Below are 17,597 nucleotides of genomic sequence, written 5' to 3'. Positions count from 1 at the left end.
TTCTCTGGACCCTCTCCAATTTCTCCACATCTTTCTTGAAATGCGGTGCCCAGAACTGGACGCAATACTCCAGTTGAGGCCTGACCAGCACAGAGTAGAGTGGAAGAATGACTTCTCGTGTCTTGCTCACAACACACCTGTTAATGTTCACACATGTTCCATTCATCTTCAGTGCAGCTTCCTCCTAAGAAGGAACACTTCTCATAATGTTGTTTCATTTGGGCAACCAGGCCTTGCATTTCTTTGTTGCACTCTTTGCATTTTGCACGCATGCCTGTCTTACCCACAGGTAGAGGAACTTCATTAAAATTTTCCCAAACTGGGCCTCTTTTATGGCCTGCTGCCATTATAGGTTTTCCCTTCTAGTGAGAGAATGGTGTGGTAGAGCTCAAATCAATGAAGGCTACATTCAGAAAGACCTCAAGACTTCTGGAGTATGCTGCTCAAACAGTTTCACTTTTGTTTCTACTGCCTGTCCCTCCCTTCTCACATTTATCTCCAGACTTCTTCTCCTTGTCCAGATTTATTCCGCCCCCAACAATCTTCCATTCATTGAACTTTTTGAACGTTTTCACTTTTAGAGAGAGGTAAGGGATTGACTCTGTGTACACAAATTTGCAGAGGGACAATAGGGTTGAGGTCTGTTATTTCTCACCTCTGTATTTTATTTATTTTATTTTAAAACATTTTTGCTGTTAACAAGCATGTTATCTGTGGAGACACAAATCCACAGTTTGAGAACTGAAAAACTAAGCATCTCTGATGGTATCTTCTAGACTGAGCACTGAGTCCCATTGGGTAGATAGAAAGATTAACCTAAATAATCTATACAGAAGCCCCTGGAACCTCATAAAATTGGGTTCCTAATCCATGAACTATTGGAACTCATTTACAAAATTTTTCTTAAACATTACATGAATATATTGTCTCATACTATAGAATTAGAATTTATAATCCTTATTTAATGAGGAGATATTTTGATAAAAAAAATTTCTCAAGCATTTTATAAAAAAAAAACTGATTTAAATTAAAAAAAAATCCGTTTTTTTGTTTTTTTAAAATCATTGATTTTTATCTATCCTGGCCGGAGAAGACTGAGCAGGAACATAACAGTTTTCAAGTACATAAAAGGTTGTTGCAAGGAGGAGGGAGAAAAATTGTTCATAACTCCTGAGGGTAGGACAAGAAGCAATTGGATTATAAATTGCAGCAAGGGCTGTTTAGGTTGGGCATTAGGAAAAACTTCCAACTGTCGGGGTGGTTAAGCATTGGAGTGAAGTGCCATGGGAGGTTGTGGAATCGCCGTCATTGGAGATTTTTAAAGCAGGTTAAACAAACGGATGGTCTTCATAATACTTAGCCCTACCTTGAGTATAGGGGACTGGACTGGAAGACCTCTTGAGGTCCTTTCCCGTCCTCTGATTCAAACAAGTGCTCCCACATTCTCTATCCTCTGCATATATTTCTGTTGTAATTGGTGCATAACTTCTATAGTAATTCTCTGTGCAGAACCTGTTTCTCTTGGTTGTTGACAGATATCCTGAAGCCTTAGACTTGGTACTGGAAGAGCATCTGAAAGATGTTACAAATCAGAATGAGCAAGATCTTTTCCACCAATTTATCTCTCTCTCAGTGAGTGGCAGTAAATATCAGGTAGGTAAAGGCCCAATTTCTGGACCTAAATCAACTCTGGTATGCTGCCTTACACCCCAGTATAATACTGCTGAATTTATCTGCCCTTCCTTGTCTTTAATTTTTTTTCTTGTATTGTGATTGATTTAAGTGTCATTGTGCTTGAACAAAACTAATAATGTCTACAATTACCAAATGTAAAAAGCAACTTGAATAAATGGCTATTAGCTTATATTGTACTGCTCTGGTCATGAAGTTCTGCTATTTTGTGACAAGGTCATGTGCCCCAGTGTTACTTTGAGACATTGTCAGTCTCTTACAAGCTGGACAGAACTGTCATAATTAGAAAAGGTGGCAGCACAGCAACCACCATTCTAATCAAGGAAGATTGTGAAGACATTCTTCGTAGTATTATCGTGTTGCTTTTTACTCTTTTCAAAGGCTGATATTCAGTGACCAGAGGAATTTAGTGATCCCACGTTTCTTAGCATGCTGTCTCTAAAGGGTAACAGAGCCTGGGCATATCACATACTAGTGCACAGCAAAATCATTTGTACTCCAATTTCTTTTGTGTTTGTTTTTTGTGTGTGTGGGGGGGTTTTTTTTTGTTTTTTTTTGTTTTTTTTAAACATTCTTATAGCTACATTTCTTCATATTCAAAGCTGGTTACCTCAAAATCGAACATGCAAACTGGCAAAAATTATGGGCCGTTAAAAGCAGTGTTTCAGACACTTTAGGCCAATTCAAGAAAAACATGGCTGCATAAATAGCATAGATTCTACAAATGGGTCGCCAACTGATAAAATCCTGATATGTAAAATGTAAAACTCTGTCCAAGCAACTTCAGGTTTGCTGAGATAAGCTGCAGGCATCTGGTCTATTCGAGTTACCTTCTTAGCTGTCTCTGTCAGGGTTCTGGCAGTCTGGTGTTCAGTCACTGGCGTTTTCTCAGAACCCTTAAATAAGTGCAGTGTGTTTCTAGGACAAAAAAGTGCAGGTGCTTCCTTACCTTGGCAGAGTGAGAATTTAGGGCTTGTTTACACATGGAGTTATTCAACCGTAGGTATTTCAATTTAAATTCACACCATACCTTAATCCGAATTAACTTTCTCATGTAGAAATGCCCTCAGAGTATAATTTTAAAAATACAGTAAGTCCATATACAGGGTAATTGTACTGTGTTATTCTGAAATTGACATTTTACATTCAGAAATATACCATTTTTATTCTGGATCAGTAGTTACTGGGGATTTTTTTTCTTGTCATATGTATTAATGACAAAGTTTAATTTATTAATTTTCAACATACATTGAATAACTGTGCAATGTACATTTCAGTTTCTGGCAGACTCTGATACCTCTCTGGTGCTTAGTCTGAATCATCCACAGCCAGCAGTCAGGGTCTTGGCTGTTCAGCATTTGAAGGAGATAATTGAAGCATCGAAGGTTGGTACCTCTGAGTCTCTCATTTAAAGAACTTAATTGATATCTGTTATCTTCAGAAGTTATAGAAACTTTTACTGAAGACAAGACAAACATCACACTAAAATATGACACACACATTATACTTAATGTTGTTTTCAGTCAGCTCAGTTGTTGTTTCTTTAAATTTGGATCCTGTCATCCAGAGTCTGGGTTTAATTCCTGTTTTATGAAGCTGTTTGTAGTCCCACAATGGAGTCTGATACTTATGTTTGTTTCTTTCATTGGTATTAGCAGTTAGTTTCTCCCTAACTGAGGTTTCTATTCTCCTGTACTTGAGTTCATATGTCATGAAAGTTATACTGCCAAAAAGACTTTGGAAACTAATGGTCCTTAACCACTTTTCCCTCTTTGTTCAGGAGGGCTTTGACAAGTCCTTCATAGAAGAAGCCATTTTTGCACGACTTATGGATGACAACGTGGAGGTTGTTATGACTGCTCTCAGTGCCTTGGAGGTAAGTCAGTATTTCTTGATAGGTCAAGTGAGATTTTTAGCTATTTCTCTATATTCAGAAGCGTTCAGGAATTAATGCTTTATATTAATTGTGCCTTCACCTCCACTGACCACTCTGGCATCGACGAGAATTTGTGTGTAGGTCTGTCCTATTAAGACAGAGGAGCAAAAATTTCGGAAACTATACTAAACCCAGTGTATTGTGTTGATCTGGTCACTAGAACATATTTTAATCCAGAGTTCTGCCCGTCCTATAAACTACTCTGTCCATTTTATACAAATAAATAAGAGGAGCCTTCAGCCCTGTCCCCAGAAAAGCTCTGGGTGCTAGGAAAAAACATCTGTGTCAAAGTTTTTTAGTCTTGGTGTAGGGATAAGCATGCATTATTTTTTTTAAAAATTCAGTTGATTACAGCCATACTTACTAAAGTGCTGCCTAGTATTTCTACATCAGGCAATACTATGTGTTGTGGGGGAAGAGATCATTACATGAACTACTTTTTAATTATTACATCTATTAGTATTTCTGGTAGGATTTTTCCTTGTGACACTACTTGTAGAGTTGTTGATTTTAAGAAATGGTATACCAATAACCACACAGAGATATGAACAGAGCACATGAATGATCAGAAATAAAATATTTGTTAGCATGTGTTGGGTTTTCTTTTTATTTGCCTCTAACAGATACTACATAGAGGAAGAGTAATCCTTACTTCATTATGAAACATTCTGGTTGTTTTAAAATCAGTGCATTTTCCATCCAGTTATGTATTCAGACCATCTTCTTCGTGGATCTAGCAAACCAGAGCATACTACCCGTTACTATACTTTTCGTTTTCCTTCTAATAAACATACTATCTGACCAACATAAGTTCACTCATCCGTTTTTTCTACTTAATATGATCAGTGATGCACTTGCTATTGCAGTTTTGTAGATTATCTGATCTTGTATATTGGTCTGTTGATTTGCATCTGTTGATTTGTTTGTAGGTTTTCAAGGGACAAATCAGTCCAGAAATAACTGTTTCAAGTCTGTTGACTCTATTTCAAAGACTAGATCTTTCAAAGGACATGAAGTGGTATGTGCCTGTGTTTCTTTTGTCTTCCCCTTTCTCCCCCTTCAAGCTTTTAATATTAGTTGGTGGAGCTTGGGTTGTGGGGTGGTGTGTGTCATACCTTAACTTTGAATTCCTTTAGTTGTGGTAATTTTATATTGAGTCTTGAGAGAGATTTGAAATTACTTGATATTTTTTGTGAATTTCATTTACTCTCTGGCTTGCTATTCAAACTCTAATTTGAATCAATCGGAAGTTGACAGCAGTTTGGAGAAATGTTATTGGTGATATAATCAAGTTGTGCTCCTTCAACTTTTTTTTTCTCTGTTCTAGGTATAAGGTTCTTGAGGGAGCAATACACATTTTATTCAAAGAAGAGATTCTGAATGAGAAGGAAGAGCTATTAAATCAAGTAGTAATGCAGTTGCTACCATTTATGGTAATCACTAATAATAATTCAAAATCTGCAGAATGGAAAATGGCAGTTTGTCTATCAGAATCTGGCCTCTGCTCCCTACATCCTTTGTTGAAGGGCTGGCCAGAAGGTAAGCTATTAAAACAAATTATTTGAAAAAAATATTGGACATTAGAACTTGATGCTCATATAGGTAGTAGAGAGCTGGGCCACCACTAAGAAGTTATCACCTCTAATGTGTGACTAAAAGTCTTGGAAAGTGGGTTATCTATTCATACGTCAAACTCTTGTGATTTATTTATTTACTCAAATTTAGAGAAATACTTCTATATGAAGTGAGATTTTTTTGTTTTGTTTAACATTTATAATTGTAACTGATATGAGGAATCTTTTTTGGGGGGCTTTGATTTGCCGTTTTGAGGCCAAGTCATCTCGACTTTAATGAGGCAAAATTCCAGTTGAATTCAAGTGTAAAAGGACCTTTCAACAATAGAGTAAACAGTTGAACGGGGTGGCTGATATGTTGAGTAGTGGGATTTGTTTTATTTTTTGAAAGAATAACATCTTAGAATAAACTCTTCTTCTGATGCAAACAGAGGAGAGGGAATAAGCAAGGGAGGTCAAGAAGCAGTGCACATGGAAAGCATCGATATTTTGAGAGCTTAGTAAAGAAAAGCAAGAATGTTGATAAAGAAAATTAATTACTTAAAGTGATTAAATATTTCTAAATATTATCAAGCTGTCAGTATTTTCACTTGTGATTCATGTATCCACCTTTTCTGTTTTATGGAAATAGCTTTTGAAAAAGTGATCAAATCTGCAGACTTGATGGATTTTGTTGGTGTGGCCAACCAGAAAATGATCCTGCTGTTTTCAGATAACATAACTTCAGGGGATCCTTCCTTAATGTTACAGATGGTATGTGCACAATTTAAAATATATTCTTTTTAATGGTAGTCCAAACTTCTATACTTACTTACAGATGATTGCTATACCAGACGGAATGAGATTTGTGGGAGCTTGAAATATGCTGTTTGTTACATTTTACAGCATTATCCAGCTGCTGATAGAATATGTTTATGGCATAGTCTCAAATGTAATGATCAGAATAAATTTAATGCTCATTAACTCTCTCATAATAAGGAAAACCTTGTATACAACACACAGAGTACTACATTTAGGTGCCTTATTAGTGTAACCATAGCAAAACTATTTTGTGAGCATTATGTTCCCCCAAACAATTTGCCAATCAGAGAACAAATATGTAATGAGTTTGGAGGTCTCTGCCCAGTTTGGACAGACAGATGTCCATGGACAAATGTTCACATTGCCTATCGCAATGGTATTTTCTGTATTGGAGGAGAGGAGGCCAATGACTGAATTGGCCATAGAGACTGAACTCTATCCTCTCACCAATAGAAGTGTTAATATCAGGTCATAATTAAGGTATGTTGATAAGGAAGTGTGGGAAAGCTTAGAACTTAGAACTTCTGCTGCCTGTGCTGTGACATTGCTGGATCAAGGACATAAAAAGAGCATATTGTGACGTCTCTTATGCTGTTGTGGGTGTTTTTTTAATAGGTGGAAGGTCTGATACGTGTAGCTGAAAATGAATCTGACAGCGTGAGGCAGAAAGTAACTGCTCACGTAATCAGCTTTGTGCTTGTCCAATGCTGCTGTAAATCACAAATGGAAGAAAGTTATTCGTCATTGGCTCTCAGAATCTTCAGTCTTCTGGAGGGAAAAATAAGAAAACTCGAAGGCAGTCATTATGCAGAGGTAAGAATTAAGTAATTTCGTAGATGATACTCTTTTGTGAGGGTAAGGTCTTTTTCATAAGTGGAGTAGCAAGATCAGCAACCTTGGGATGGACAGAAAAATCTTGTCTCTGTTCCTTAAAAAAAAAAAAACCAACACTTGTCAGCATTTTCTTAAGGCTACTATTAAGACTTCTATGGTTGGTTTGTTTGTTTATTTATTTATTTATTTTTATTATTTTTTAGTCATTGAAGTGAATCCACAGATAGAATTAAGGAATTGTTGTTGTGTTCTACACTGATTGTTGTTATGCTATAAACTCTTTCTAAAAGACAGAAAATCAAAGTTTGAATTACTAATATTAGTTGTCTGTCATCTTGTGTAAGGAAGAGAAGTTTAAATAATTGAGCACAGACATACCTGTAGGGTCTGATTTAACTGTAATCCAAAATAAGCATCCAAAACAGTATATAAAAAGTTTTTCCTGAAAATAAAGACAATTAATGAGGAAAGGAAGCCATAAAATCTGTTCATTTAGAAAGTAAGGCTGGTCAGTTTTAACAAATGAGAGCCCTATGCCTTGGGAAGAGAGCAAGGCAATTAATAGCCTTCAAGGGACACTGTCAACTTGAAATCTAGTCAGTTGCAAAAAGAAGAAGCAATAAAAGTAGTTTTAATCCCTCACCTGCTTCTGAGTCTCCCGTGTTAATGTTTTGGTTTTCTAAATCACATTTTCCTATTCTTTTAAAAAGTGTTTTTTGTTGTTTTTTTTCCTCTCTCCCCTTGCTTTGTGAAAGACTCACACAAGTAGGGACAATTGGCCCTGATCTCGCAGACACTCGTGTGTGTGTGTGTGTTACATTCCACACACGAGTAAGTCCCATTGAACTCAGTGTGTCTACTCAAGTACATGAAGTTTGTGTATATGAGTATTCGGAGGAAATTGCCTGAGCGTATAGTGAAACTGTACACAAAGTGGTATTTGCAATTAATAGCAAACTTCTAAAAATAAAAAAAAGAGGAGAAATTTGTTCTTTTTATTAGTATAATTTTGTGTACTGCTTGTAACGGTAGTAATAGTACAATAGAAGGTCCAGATTTTCAGCCAGATATTTTTTGTGGTGCTACTCCTTTTAACAGACACGAACTCTGCCATTGGAAAGCAAAGTACTAGTAAACTTCACATAGAGAAAATAAGCTTGGGACTTTTTGTTCTCTTGTAATTTGCTGGCATTTTAACTCTGCAGACAGCCGCAGTCCCTTGTTTGGATAGCCAGGTGATCGGGTCAGTGCAGGCTTTCAGCATTCCTCCTTGGCAGCCGTTAGCTGATTACCTGTTGGGGTTAGGAAGGAATTTTTTTCTCTTTTTTGGTAAAGTGCTGTACCTTTTGGTACATTATTTTATTTCCCTGAAGACATTTAGTTACAGGCAACTGCTCAAGATGGGATCCCAAATTTTATTTATATGTTCTTGGAAATGGTATTAGAATCTCAGGAGAGACCTTGTTATCACTAGAATTCATTTTGATGGCACTTGCTGCTATTTTAATGTAACTTCTGGCTGATTTGGTAGTATGGACCAGGGAATTGTGGCTCCAAATGCAAAAGCCTGTTTTCTCTTTCCCTACTCTAAGTAGTTAATTTCTGTAGTGGTCTGACAATATCAAGTGCTATGCATGAGTACTACAGTAAGTATGATCATGAAAATAAGGACAGGTACACACAGGTAGGAAGGCATTTTGTACTAACCTATAGAGTTGTGTGGGTGTGCGTATAAGTTATGTTTTCATTCTCAGATGGTTCCTGCAAAATGGCCTATCGAGTCGATGCCTGGGGAGTTGGTGTCAGTCGAGTTGTTGAATAAATACATAGAAAAGCTCAACGCTGGTCAGGCTGTTAATGTAGAAGATTCAGCCATGCTCATGCTTCTGTTGAAAAGCTTTGTTAGTGGCCTGAAGCCTCCTGTATCCTTTCTGAAAGGTAAGCTTCAGAACTCAACCCGCAAACCTTCACAGACCATGTGAAGTAAGGATGAAAAAATTATGTTGTAGGGTTTTTTTTCCTGTTAAAAGTACGTTCTCAGAAACGTAGACGTTGCTTTCTAGTTATACTCTTTTGTTACACTAAACAGATTTCTAGAAATTTCCTTTCTCTAGACTTGAAAACAGCCACATTTCTTAGATTCTTGAGCTGCAAAGTTGTTTGGGGGATTGTTTCAGGGGTATGGCTCCACTGCTGGCTTGGGCTGCAGAGCTGTAAAATTGCTGTGGTTCTCAGACTAAGGCTGCCGCTTGAAATCCCCTGGCGGGCTGGGCCAGTTTTGTTTACCTGCCGCGTCCGCAGGTTGGCCGATTGGCGCGGGCCGAGAGACATGCTGGCCGCCACTTCCCACAGCCCCCATTGGCCTGGAGCAGCGAACCACAGCCAATGGAAGCCGCAATCGGCTGAACCTGTGGACGCGGCAGGTACAATCCGGCCCAGCCCGCCAGGGGATTTCCCTGAACAAGCGGCGGCCCTAGTTTGTCTACACCAGTGGTTCTCAATCAGGCTTTCAGCTGGAGCCCAGGCTTTGAGACCCTGCAGAGCGGGAGGCTCTGGGAGCCCAGGCTCCAGCCTAAGCCCAAATGTTAACACTGCAATTTTACTGCTCTGCAAGCCTGAGTCAGCTGACCTGGGATGGCCATGGCCGTGGCAATGCCTTGGGTCCTTTTTCACAGGATGGACATATTCTGAAGGTACTTTATACAACTAATGATGGGGGGTTTTGTCTTTCTCCACCTTGCTCATGCCCATAGATGAAACCTGGTGGAATCCTGAAAGTTTGAATGAAAAGAGCAGAGAGTATTTACACCTGTTGCTGGGGCTGTTTGACGTCATTGTCAGTGGAGCCAGTGAGGGAGCTGATGCTCTTCAGTTCAGAGAACTGCTGAGTCTTTTGTTCAAGGTATTTTGTGTGTGTGTGTTTGTTCTTAATGAATATTCTGAATTTTCTTTATTAACTTCTTTTGAACCACTACATAATTTTTAAAGAAAGCTGAGAACAGTTCCAAGGGATCCTACTTAAATATTTTTTTACTTCATGGTAACATCTGAGTGAGAATGGAAGACCGTTTAAGCACTAAGCAATGCATTTCTGAAAGAGATTTGGTTGTGGGTTTCCAGAAGTCCCTTATTATTTCTAAATATAATCTAAGAGTAAATATTATATAGTCCAATTCAGATAATTTAACATAGCTTTTTGTGCACTAGTCTTCACTGATATACAGCAGAAAGCATTTAATAAACATCTATAATAGTTTAAAATTTGGTCTCAAGGTCTTTTTACAGACAATTTCATTATACGGACAGTGTTTTTATAGTGATTATTATTGCCTGAATGGAGAAATGTTTAAGACTGCAAGGCAGACCTGCTTCAAACAGTCAGAGAAAAGTAGATGTTCTTAACTATGTCCAGTTGTATAGCTAGCTAGCTAACTAGTTTTCATGGGCTATATTAGCTGTTTGGTTTACCATATAACATGGTAAGAATGCATATAGTGTGTTCAGGGGGGAAATGATCTGGGGGCCTGTCTACAGGGTATGAGTGGGGTGCTGGGGCCTGGCTGTAGGGAGCAAATCTCCTGGGCCAGGCAGCCCCTATTCCTCCCTAGCTGCAGAGCGTCCTATGAGCCAGCAGGTGCTAGGCCCAGACAGGGTGTGCTCAGTGGCCAGTCCGCATGGAAGGAGCCCAGGACATTATAGGCAGGTCTGGGTGGAACCGGGTATGGGGCCGCCCAAACAGTGGAGCCCCCCATGAGGAGCAGGAGCCAGGCACAGGTAGTGGAGAGGTGGGGATGAGACAGGCTCTGTGAGGGGTCACTACCTGATCTCCTGGCCTCCCCCATTTCCTCAGTTGTCCCTATCTTCTGCTCAGCTCCCTTCTGCTCCCAACCAGGGCTTCCCCCTGCCCAGCTCCTCCTTTTCCACTGGGACTCAGCTTCCCCAGGGCCTCCTACCTCCACATAGATCTTTTGTAGTGACCTCTGCTACTTAGCAGGTAACCTAGTCTCCCTCCTTAGTAGAATTTGCACCCCTGAGGATGGTGCCAAAGTGTCTTTCTGTATTTTACTCTCAAAAGAGCTGTTTGGGGTAGGGGCTGTGTTTGTACAACACTTAGCACAGTGGGGCCTCCAACCTAATTGGGGCCTTGGGCACCACAATGCTAGTATTAAATAATTATAAGTCAGAACAGATCATTGGGGGAGGGATAGCTCAGTGGTTTGAGCATTGGCCTGTTAAACCGAGGGTTGTGAGTTCAATCCTTGAGGGGGCCATTTAGGGACTTGGGGCAAAAATCTGTCTGGAGATTGGTCCTGCTTTGAGCAGGGGGTTGGACTAGATGACTTCCTGAGGTCCCTTCCAACCCTGGTATTCTATGATTAAATGACAACCACAGATCAAAGTGAAAAGATAAGGTTCCAGTTTGTATTGAAAGTACAAGAGCTTCAGAAATCCTTGTGTCAAATGACGTTGAATTCCATAGTCTCTAAAAGAAAAAGTGGGGGGAAGACATGACCCTTGAAGTCTTCAGTTGAAGTAAAATTATAGAAAGCTCTCAGGATGGCATAAAGAATGCTGCACGCAGCAAGGGGTTAACAGCTGCCAAAAAAAAGGACAGAGTCCTCAAACAAGACACTAGCTGTATATTATGCCCAACACATTTAGTCTCAATCTAAATGAAATGGGTGTTTCTGTAAATATCTTTTCAAGCTGTAATAGCAAGAGAAAAGGTACTTTGCATAAAAGAACGTAAAGGTGCACAGGACAAAGAAGTAACAAATATATTTAACTTCTTTATTTTAAAGGTACATTTAGAAGATTCAGAGGATCTGTTCAAATTCCTTTCAGTTTTATGGACCTATAACTATAACCTCTCAAATCAGCTAAACTACACAGTGAATGCAATGCTGCAGACTCAAGCTTTGTATATAGGGTGTGCAATGCTTACATCACAGGCTGCCCAAAAGATGAAACAGCTGGTATCAGCCTCCTCCCCAGGTACTGGGAAACTGTATACTTCTGGCTTGCTAGGGCTTATTCACATGTTAATGAAAAGTAATATCTGTGCTCTAGATCAAATGTTAAACATTCATTTTCTTGTCATATGTTGTTTCTGTCTGCAATATGAATGCTACATTTCTTGTTGAAACCATACACTTGAATTTCCTAATGTTGTCTTTGTCAAATCATAACCATAACAGAGTTGTTTTGATAGGTAACACTTGTGCATGCAATTGTCAAATAACCACGTGCTTTTGAAATTTGTGTCTGAGAAATCACATGTTTTTAAGTAGAGCATAACACAAATTTTAAACAAGAAAATAATGCAACACAGGCTTTAGTAGTAAAGCTTAAGTCTGTCATTTTTAAACAAATACAAAAATATAAGCATCTTGGTGGTGAAATTTATGGCCAGATTTCCACATGGCTCATATTAAAAATAGTTACTGTATATCCTTCAAGATTTTTAAGGAAAAGAGCAGACCCTTTAAATACAAAGGAATCTGTTGGTGCTACTGTCGATGATAATGTAAGAATTCTAACTGCTCACTTTTAACAAAAAAATTTCCATTTCATTTTTTAGTGGTAATATCTTTGCTGATTAACTTGGGGAGTCCTGTGAGTGAAGTGCGAAGGGCTGCTCTTAATTGTCTTCATTCCCTGAGTGGGATAAAGGAGTCTCCATTTCATCCCATCCTTCATAATCTGGTGCAAAAAGCAGAGGAGATCATAACTGATCCCATCTACGTGACCCAGGTAAGATTTTTGTTGAGGTGCATGTGAATGAAATAAATTTTCAGGGACCTATTTGGAATTCCAACTTCTCTGTTGGCTAGTAGAGATAATGTTACAAGTAAGGTCCTTGTCTATTCTCTCCCACCCCTATTGGTTTAGGAGACCACTCATTCTGCTTTCTTGAGTGGGAAGGAAAGAGCCATAATGGCATTTGAGAAAGTGGAAAGTCTGGGGGTGGGGAAGGTAGTGTCAGAATATTTGCCAGGAAAACCAGAATGCAAAAGAAATTGCAGTGGAGCTCACTTAAATATTTGAAGACTGAATAAATTTGTTTACGCCACTGTTCATATAGTGAAAAATTAAATGCGACTTGAAAATCGGCATGTGTGTCTATAACAGAATTATATAATTTGCCAATAGGATGTTTTGAAATACAAATTAACTTTTTAAGATTTTTTTTAAAGAAATAGTTTGTTGAATAAAATAGCCACATTTTCATGGATAATAATTATTGTATATACTTGTTCATAAGCAGAATATTTTTGGTAAAAAAGTGATACATCAAAGAGCTGGGGTCGACTTCTAAACAGGTCTGCACCAAAATTTGATGATTTTAAACTCTGTGGAATCATTGAATTTAATATCTAATACAGGGATCGGCAACCCTTGGCCCGCGGCCCGCCAGGGTAAGCACATTGGTGGGCTGGGCCGGTTTGTTTACTTGCTGCGTCTGCAGGTTTGGCCGATCATGAGTGGGAGCGTATGTGGAGTGTTCATACATCCGTCATGTAAGATGGTGTTTATTTCTGACTAAAGGAGAAAAATCAAACTAACTTAAGAAGAACTTTAAATGAATAAGTCTGCCTCACATTGCATTCACTTTCAAATATTACAGCTTTCTGGGGTCCTTTACTTCTGTGGCAAGGACTTGTTTTTCACCCCGTTTTTTTTTTTTTTCTTTCTTAAATCAACTAGAGTTTGGGAAGCTTGTTTGAGGAGCTGCAGACACAAAGTAAACAGAAATCCCAGCAGAAGAAGCTGTTAGAAGCTTTAGAACATGTACTCGATTGTGTACAAGCCCCTGGTTGTCCATCATATGTTGCAAGAAGCTTGATGAAGATTCTTCAGCAGGTCAATGGTGAGGTGCGTGTGGGCTTTCTGATTTCTAAATTTATTTTATGGATAGGATGTAAGGTTTTGTTGGGGATTTTTTGTTTTAATGATGGAAGTGTCTTGAAATGTAGAGAACTCAAAAGATGCAGCTTTATTTAGCAAGAGTAACTTTGAGTTACTGCTGATTAATTTTATAGTACTTTTGGTAGACATTTGGATGATACTTAAAGTACGATGCTATGCAAAGGTTACACATTTGCAAAATATAACTCAAAGATTATCACAAACATTTCCATGCTCCAGCCATGAACTTTTTCTGTTGTAGGACACTGCACTAAAGTCCTACTGACTCTGGAACAAGGTCTCAAAAATGTTTTTCTAGAAAGATTTCACCGAAAACTATAATGTAATAACAAATGCTCTGTGCATGTTCAATATTTTAAAATTAGATTTATTTTGTATGTATTTAACTCCCTTTTAAGCAGTGTATTCAGAATTCCCTTCTCTGTACTGCTGCGGAATGTATTAGTTCATTGCGTTAAAACCATGGAGGCGATAGATATGATAGCAGCAAAGAATCCTGTGGCACCTTATAGACTAACAGACGTTTTGCAGCATGAGCTTTCATGGGTGAATACCCACTTCTTCTTGCGTCCGAAGAAGTGGGTATTCACCCACGAAAGCTCATGCTGCAAAACGTCTGTTAGTCTATAAGGGGCACACAGGATTCTTTGCTGCTTCTACAGAACCAGACTAACACGGCTAGCTACCCCTCTGATACTTGATAGATATGATGTGAGCTTTAATACAGTATAACAGGTTATCATATTTAAAAGAATTCTGAATGGCATACTGAGTGATTGCCATTGTTGCCAGAAACTTAGGATTTGTCAGAGCTGTAGTAATCATAACTACTCTGAAAAACCGAGCATAGATTTATGCTGTGGTGATGTATCCATGTCGCTCCCAGGATATTAGAGAGACAAGGTGGGTGAGGTAAATCTTTTTTTTTTTTTTTTTTTTTCCAGTTTACACAGAGCTCTTCTTCAGGTCTGGAAGAAGTAAAGCTCTGTGTAAGCTCAAAAGCTTCCCTCTTGCACCAACAGAAGCTATTATCTCACCCATCTTGTCTCTTTAATATCCTGGGACCAACACAGCTACCACAACACTGCATAAATCCAGTCTTTCTGTTCAGTCCAAGATTTTTAGTGTCTAGCATAACTTTGCCAGACACTAAAAATCATGGACTGAACAGAAAGACTGGATATATGGCTTATTACAAAAATATATAACCCCCTAACAGCCCTGTCCTCCAGCTGTCTTTACCTCCCTTCCTTTTCCCCCGTTACTGGAGGGGTATTAATGGGCAAAGTCCCCTGCAATGCCAAGTTCACATTGGAAAGCGCATCCTAGAGGTAAGGACATTCCCTGACACTTTTTATTTATACTTACATAATGCACAGTGTGATGTCAGTGGTTGATATTGCACTAAAAATGAAACTGCTCTTCTGAAAGTTTGTTAAAGCAACAGTTGATTTAAAAAAAAACAAACCCTCTTATAAATGTTCTTCACTTGTAGATGATACTGTCTCACCTGTTGCCTGCAATAGATAGATTGCTGGAGAAAGTGCTAAAGGAGCCTGAGACAGTATTGAAAGATGAAGTTGTTCTTCTGCATCTCATCCTTGGGAAATACAGTGAACATTCAGCTTCCCTCTTATGCAAGGATCAGCAGAGTCTGGATTTGTTCATCAAAAGTCTGCACATTGCAAAGGAGCTTTACAAAGGAATTCCAACTTTCCAGATCACAGCACTTGGGCAGGTAGGTGTTTCTGAACAAAGTTTTTCATATATATATTTTTTAAATTCAGATAGCAGATGAGTGTTGATGAGTGAATTCAAAAGGACTCTTTCAAAGGGATAGCTCAGTGGTTTGAGCATTGGCCTGCTAAACCCCCCCAGGGTTGTGAGTTCAATCCTTGAGGGGGCCATTTGGGGAATATAGTTGAGGATTGGTGCTGCTTTGAGCAGGGGATTGGACTAGATGACCTCCTGAGGTCCCTTTCAACCCTGCTATTCTATGATTTTATTAAAGTTAGAAGGCCCTAAATTCTAAATGAAACTCTTGTACATACCAGTTTCCCAGATCCAAGCTCTTTGAAGTGTTTTCCAAACGGATACCTCAAAGCTCTTTGTCTTTTTAAAATGTTGAAAAGTAAAAGTGTTTTTTCCCTTTTATTTTTTTGTTTTTAATAAGGTAAGTATCCAGGTTTGCTCCTGGCTGCTGCTGCTACTCCATTTTATTTACTTTTTACCAGCTACTGCAGCAGCTTTACTTCAAATTCTTGTTTTTCAAGAAACAAAAAGAAAGTATGTAATGTCAAGAAATAGTAGTAAGATAAGTGAGAAATATCTTTGCTTGAAATAGAAATCAATTGTTTCTTTCAAATATTGTATTACAGTCACAAAAGTGGGACAATGTGTACATAAATCTGACTGACATTTGTGTGTATGTATGTAAACCATTATATATACAGATATAAAAATTTAGATTTTCCCATGTTTCACATTTTGCCATTAAAAAGTGTACTTGTTTTTGGCTTTGTTAAATATTTATTTATTTTTTAACATTGTAGATCACTAAACCGTTCTTTGCTGCAGTGCCAGATGGGAAGGTGCAACAGAAGCTACTGAGAGTTATGTTTGATTTACTGTTAAATTGCAAAAACCCACTTTGTGTCCAGGCAATTAGCAGTGTTTTTAAAGGGGTAAGTTGCAGACTGTTAGGACTTGGGAATCTATTCAGAATTGTTTAAGATATATCAGGTTAAATTGCCATCAATAATTATATTTATTGCTTATGGAATTCTTAACATGAAGTCATCAGAAGCCATATAAATCACATTAAAATGCAATTTAATATGCATTAAAGATGCATTAAAATAGTATTCGTAAAAGATAAGTATCACATCTGTATGTATTCATTATGTTGTAATAATGAACTTCAGAGGAAGGAGGAACATTCCACTCCGCTTCATTTTTATTTTCTGTATGAAAAAAGTAATTTTGTCTAAAATCAAAGTGTTTTTCCAAATACATTGAGAGTAAATGTTGCTTTAATAGTAATTTGTTTGTTGTAATACATAGATGAAAACTGTTCTTGCATTCTGATTGACATAAGAAATGCAGTTAGGACAGGCATTCCAGAGCTGTTACGATGGCCAAGGCCAGATAAATACTTGGGTGTGTGGATAGATGTTTGTTGCTCATGTGTACTTAATATTTTATTTTATTTTTTGCTCCAGATTTCAGTTGATGCTGAGCAGATTAGTGTAGAGCTGGACCCTCCTGAGCGAGACAAAGCTCTGGCTACCGTTCAGCAAACTAGGAGACAGAAAATACAGCAGCAGAGGTAATGGGCATAGAGATGTAGAAACTACAGCCTTTGTCTATATATATTTAGAAAACACCACTTGTTGAGAGAGTGTCATAAAATGTATAGAAGGAATAGGAACTTCTTTGACTACATCTGTAAAGAAGAAAAAAATCCCAAGAACTTCAGAGTTTAAAGCCTCCCCATATTATTTAAAAGAGGTGGCAGAGTGCTTGGTACAGAAGACAGCTATCCCTACCCGACAACCTTAAAATCATATATTGAACTTGATGCGCACAGTCAGGCCTGAGCTTATTTTTGTGTGTGTTTACTATTAACATATATGTAAAGAGAGTGCATGGGTGAGGTTTTTAATAGATATTGACAAAATCTTCTTGCTGTTCAACTAAAAAGCAATTATTTTTTTTAAGTAAAAGCTTCAGTCATATTATTTTTATACCCTCATTAAGTAAGTTCAGAAGAGAGAACTTCCGTTCAGTTAGTCAGTCCTTCTCTTTCTCTCTCTAAAAAGCGACATGTC

The 17,597-nt window shown here is 38.2% G+C and overlaps 1 protein-coding gene across 1 annotated transcript in view; it reads left to right on the top strand.

Annotated features, from left to right (window-relative positions):
* The window catches only part of HEATR1 (HEAT repeat containing 1), a 57,104-nt gene that overhangs the window by 14,156 nt on the left and 25,351 nt on the right, over window positions 1-17,597 (top strand). The window contains exons 10-24 of the mRNA XM_045008456.1: window positions 1,536-1,653; window positions 2,970-3,077; window positions 3,473-3,568; window positions 4,558-4,646; window positions 4,956-5,167; window positions 5,834-5,955; window positions 6,619-6,816; window positions 8,592-8,775; window positions 9,591-9,739; window positions 11,640-11,832; window positions 12,419-12,591; window positions 13,546-13,713; window positions 15,263-15,505; window positions 16,320-16,451; window positions 16,989-17,095. Coding sequence (XP_044864391.1) covers window positions 1,536-1,653; window positions 2,970-3,077; window positions 3,473-3,568; window positions 4,558-4,646; window positions 4,956-5,167; window positions 5,834-5,955; window positions 6,619-6,816; window positions 8,592-8,775; window positions 9,591-9,739; window positions 11,640-11,832; window positions 12,419-12,591; window positions 13,546-13,713; window positions 15,263-15,505; window positions 16,320-16,451; window positions 16,989-17,095 — 2,292 coding nt within the window. The remainder of the gene's footprint in view (window positions 1-1,535; window positions 1,654-2,969; window positions 3,078-3,472; window positions 3,569-4,557; window positions 4,647-4,955; window positions 5,168-5,833; window positions 5,956-6,618; window positions 6,817-8,591; window positions 8,776-9,590; window positions 9,740-11,639; window positions 11,833-12,418; window positions 12,592-13,545; window positions 13,714-15,262; window positions 15,506-16,319; window positions 16,452-16,988; window positions 17,096-17,597) is intronic.

The sequence above is a fragment of the Mauremys mutica genome, chromosome 3 (genome assembly GCF_020497125.1).
Source record: "Mauremys mutica isolate MM-2020 ecotype Southern chromosome 3, ASM2049712v1, whole genome shotgun sequence".
Taxonomy (NCBI): Eukaryota; Metazoa; Chordata; order Testudines; family Geoemydidae; genus Mauremys; species Mauremys mutica.
The sequence above is the reverse complement of the archived record's forward strand: the minus strand, read 5'-3'. Positions and strand labels throughout refer to the sequence as shown.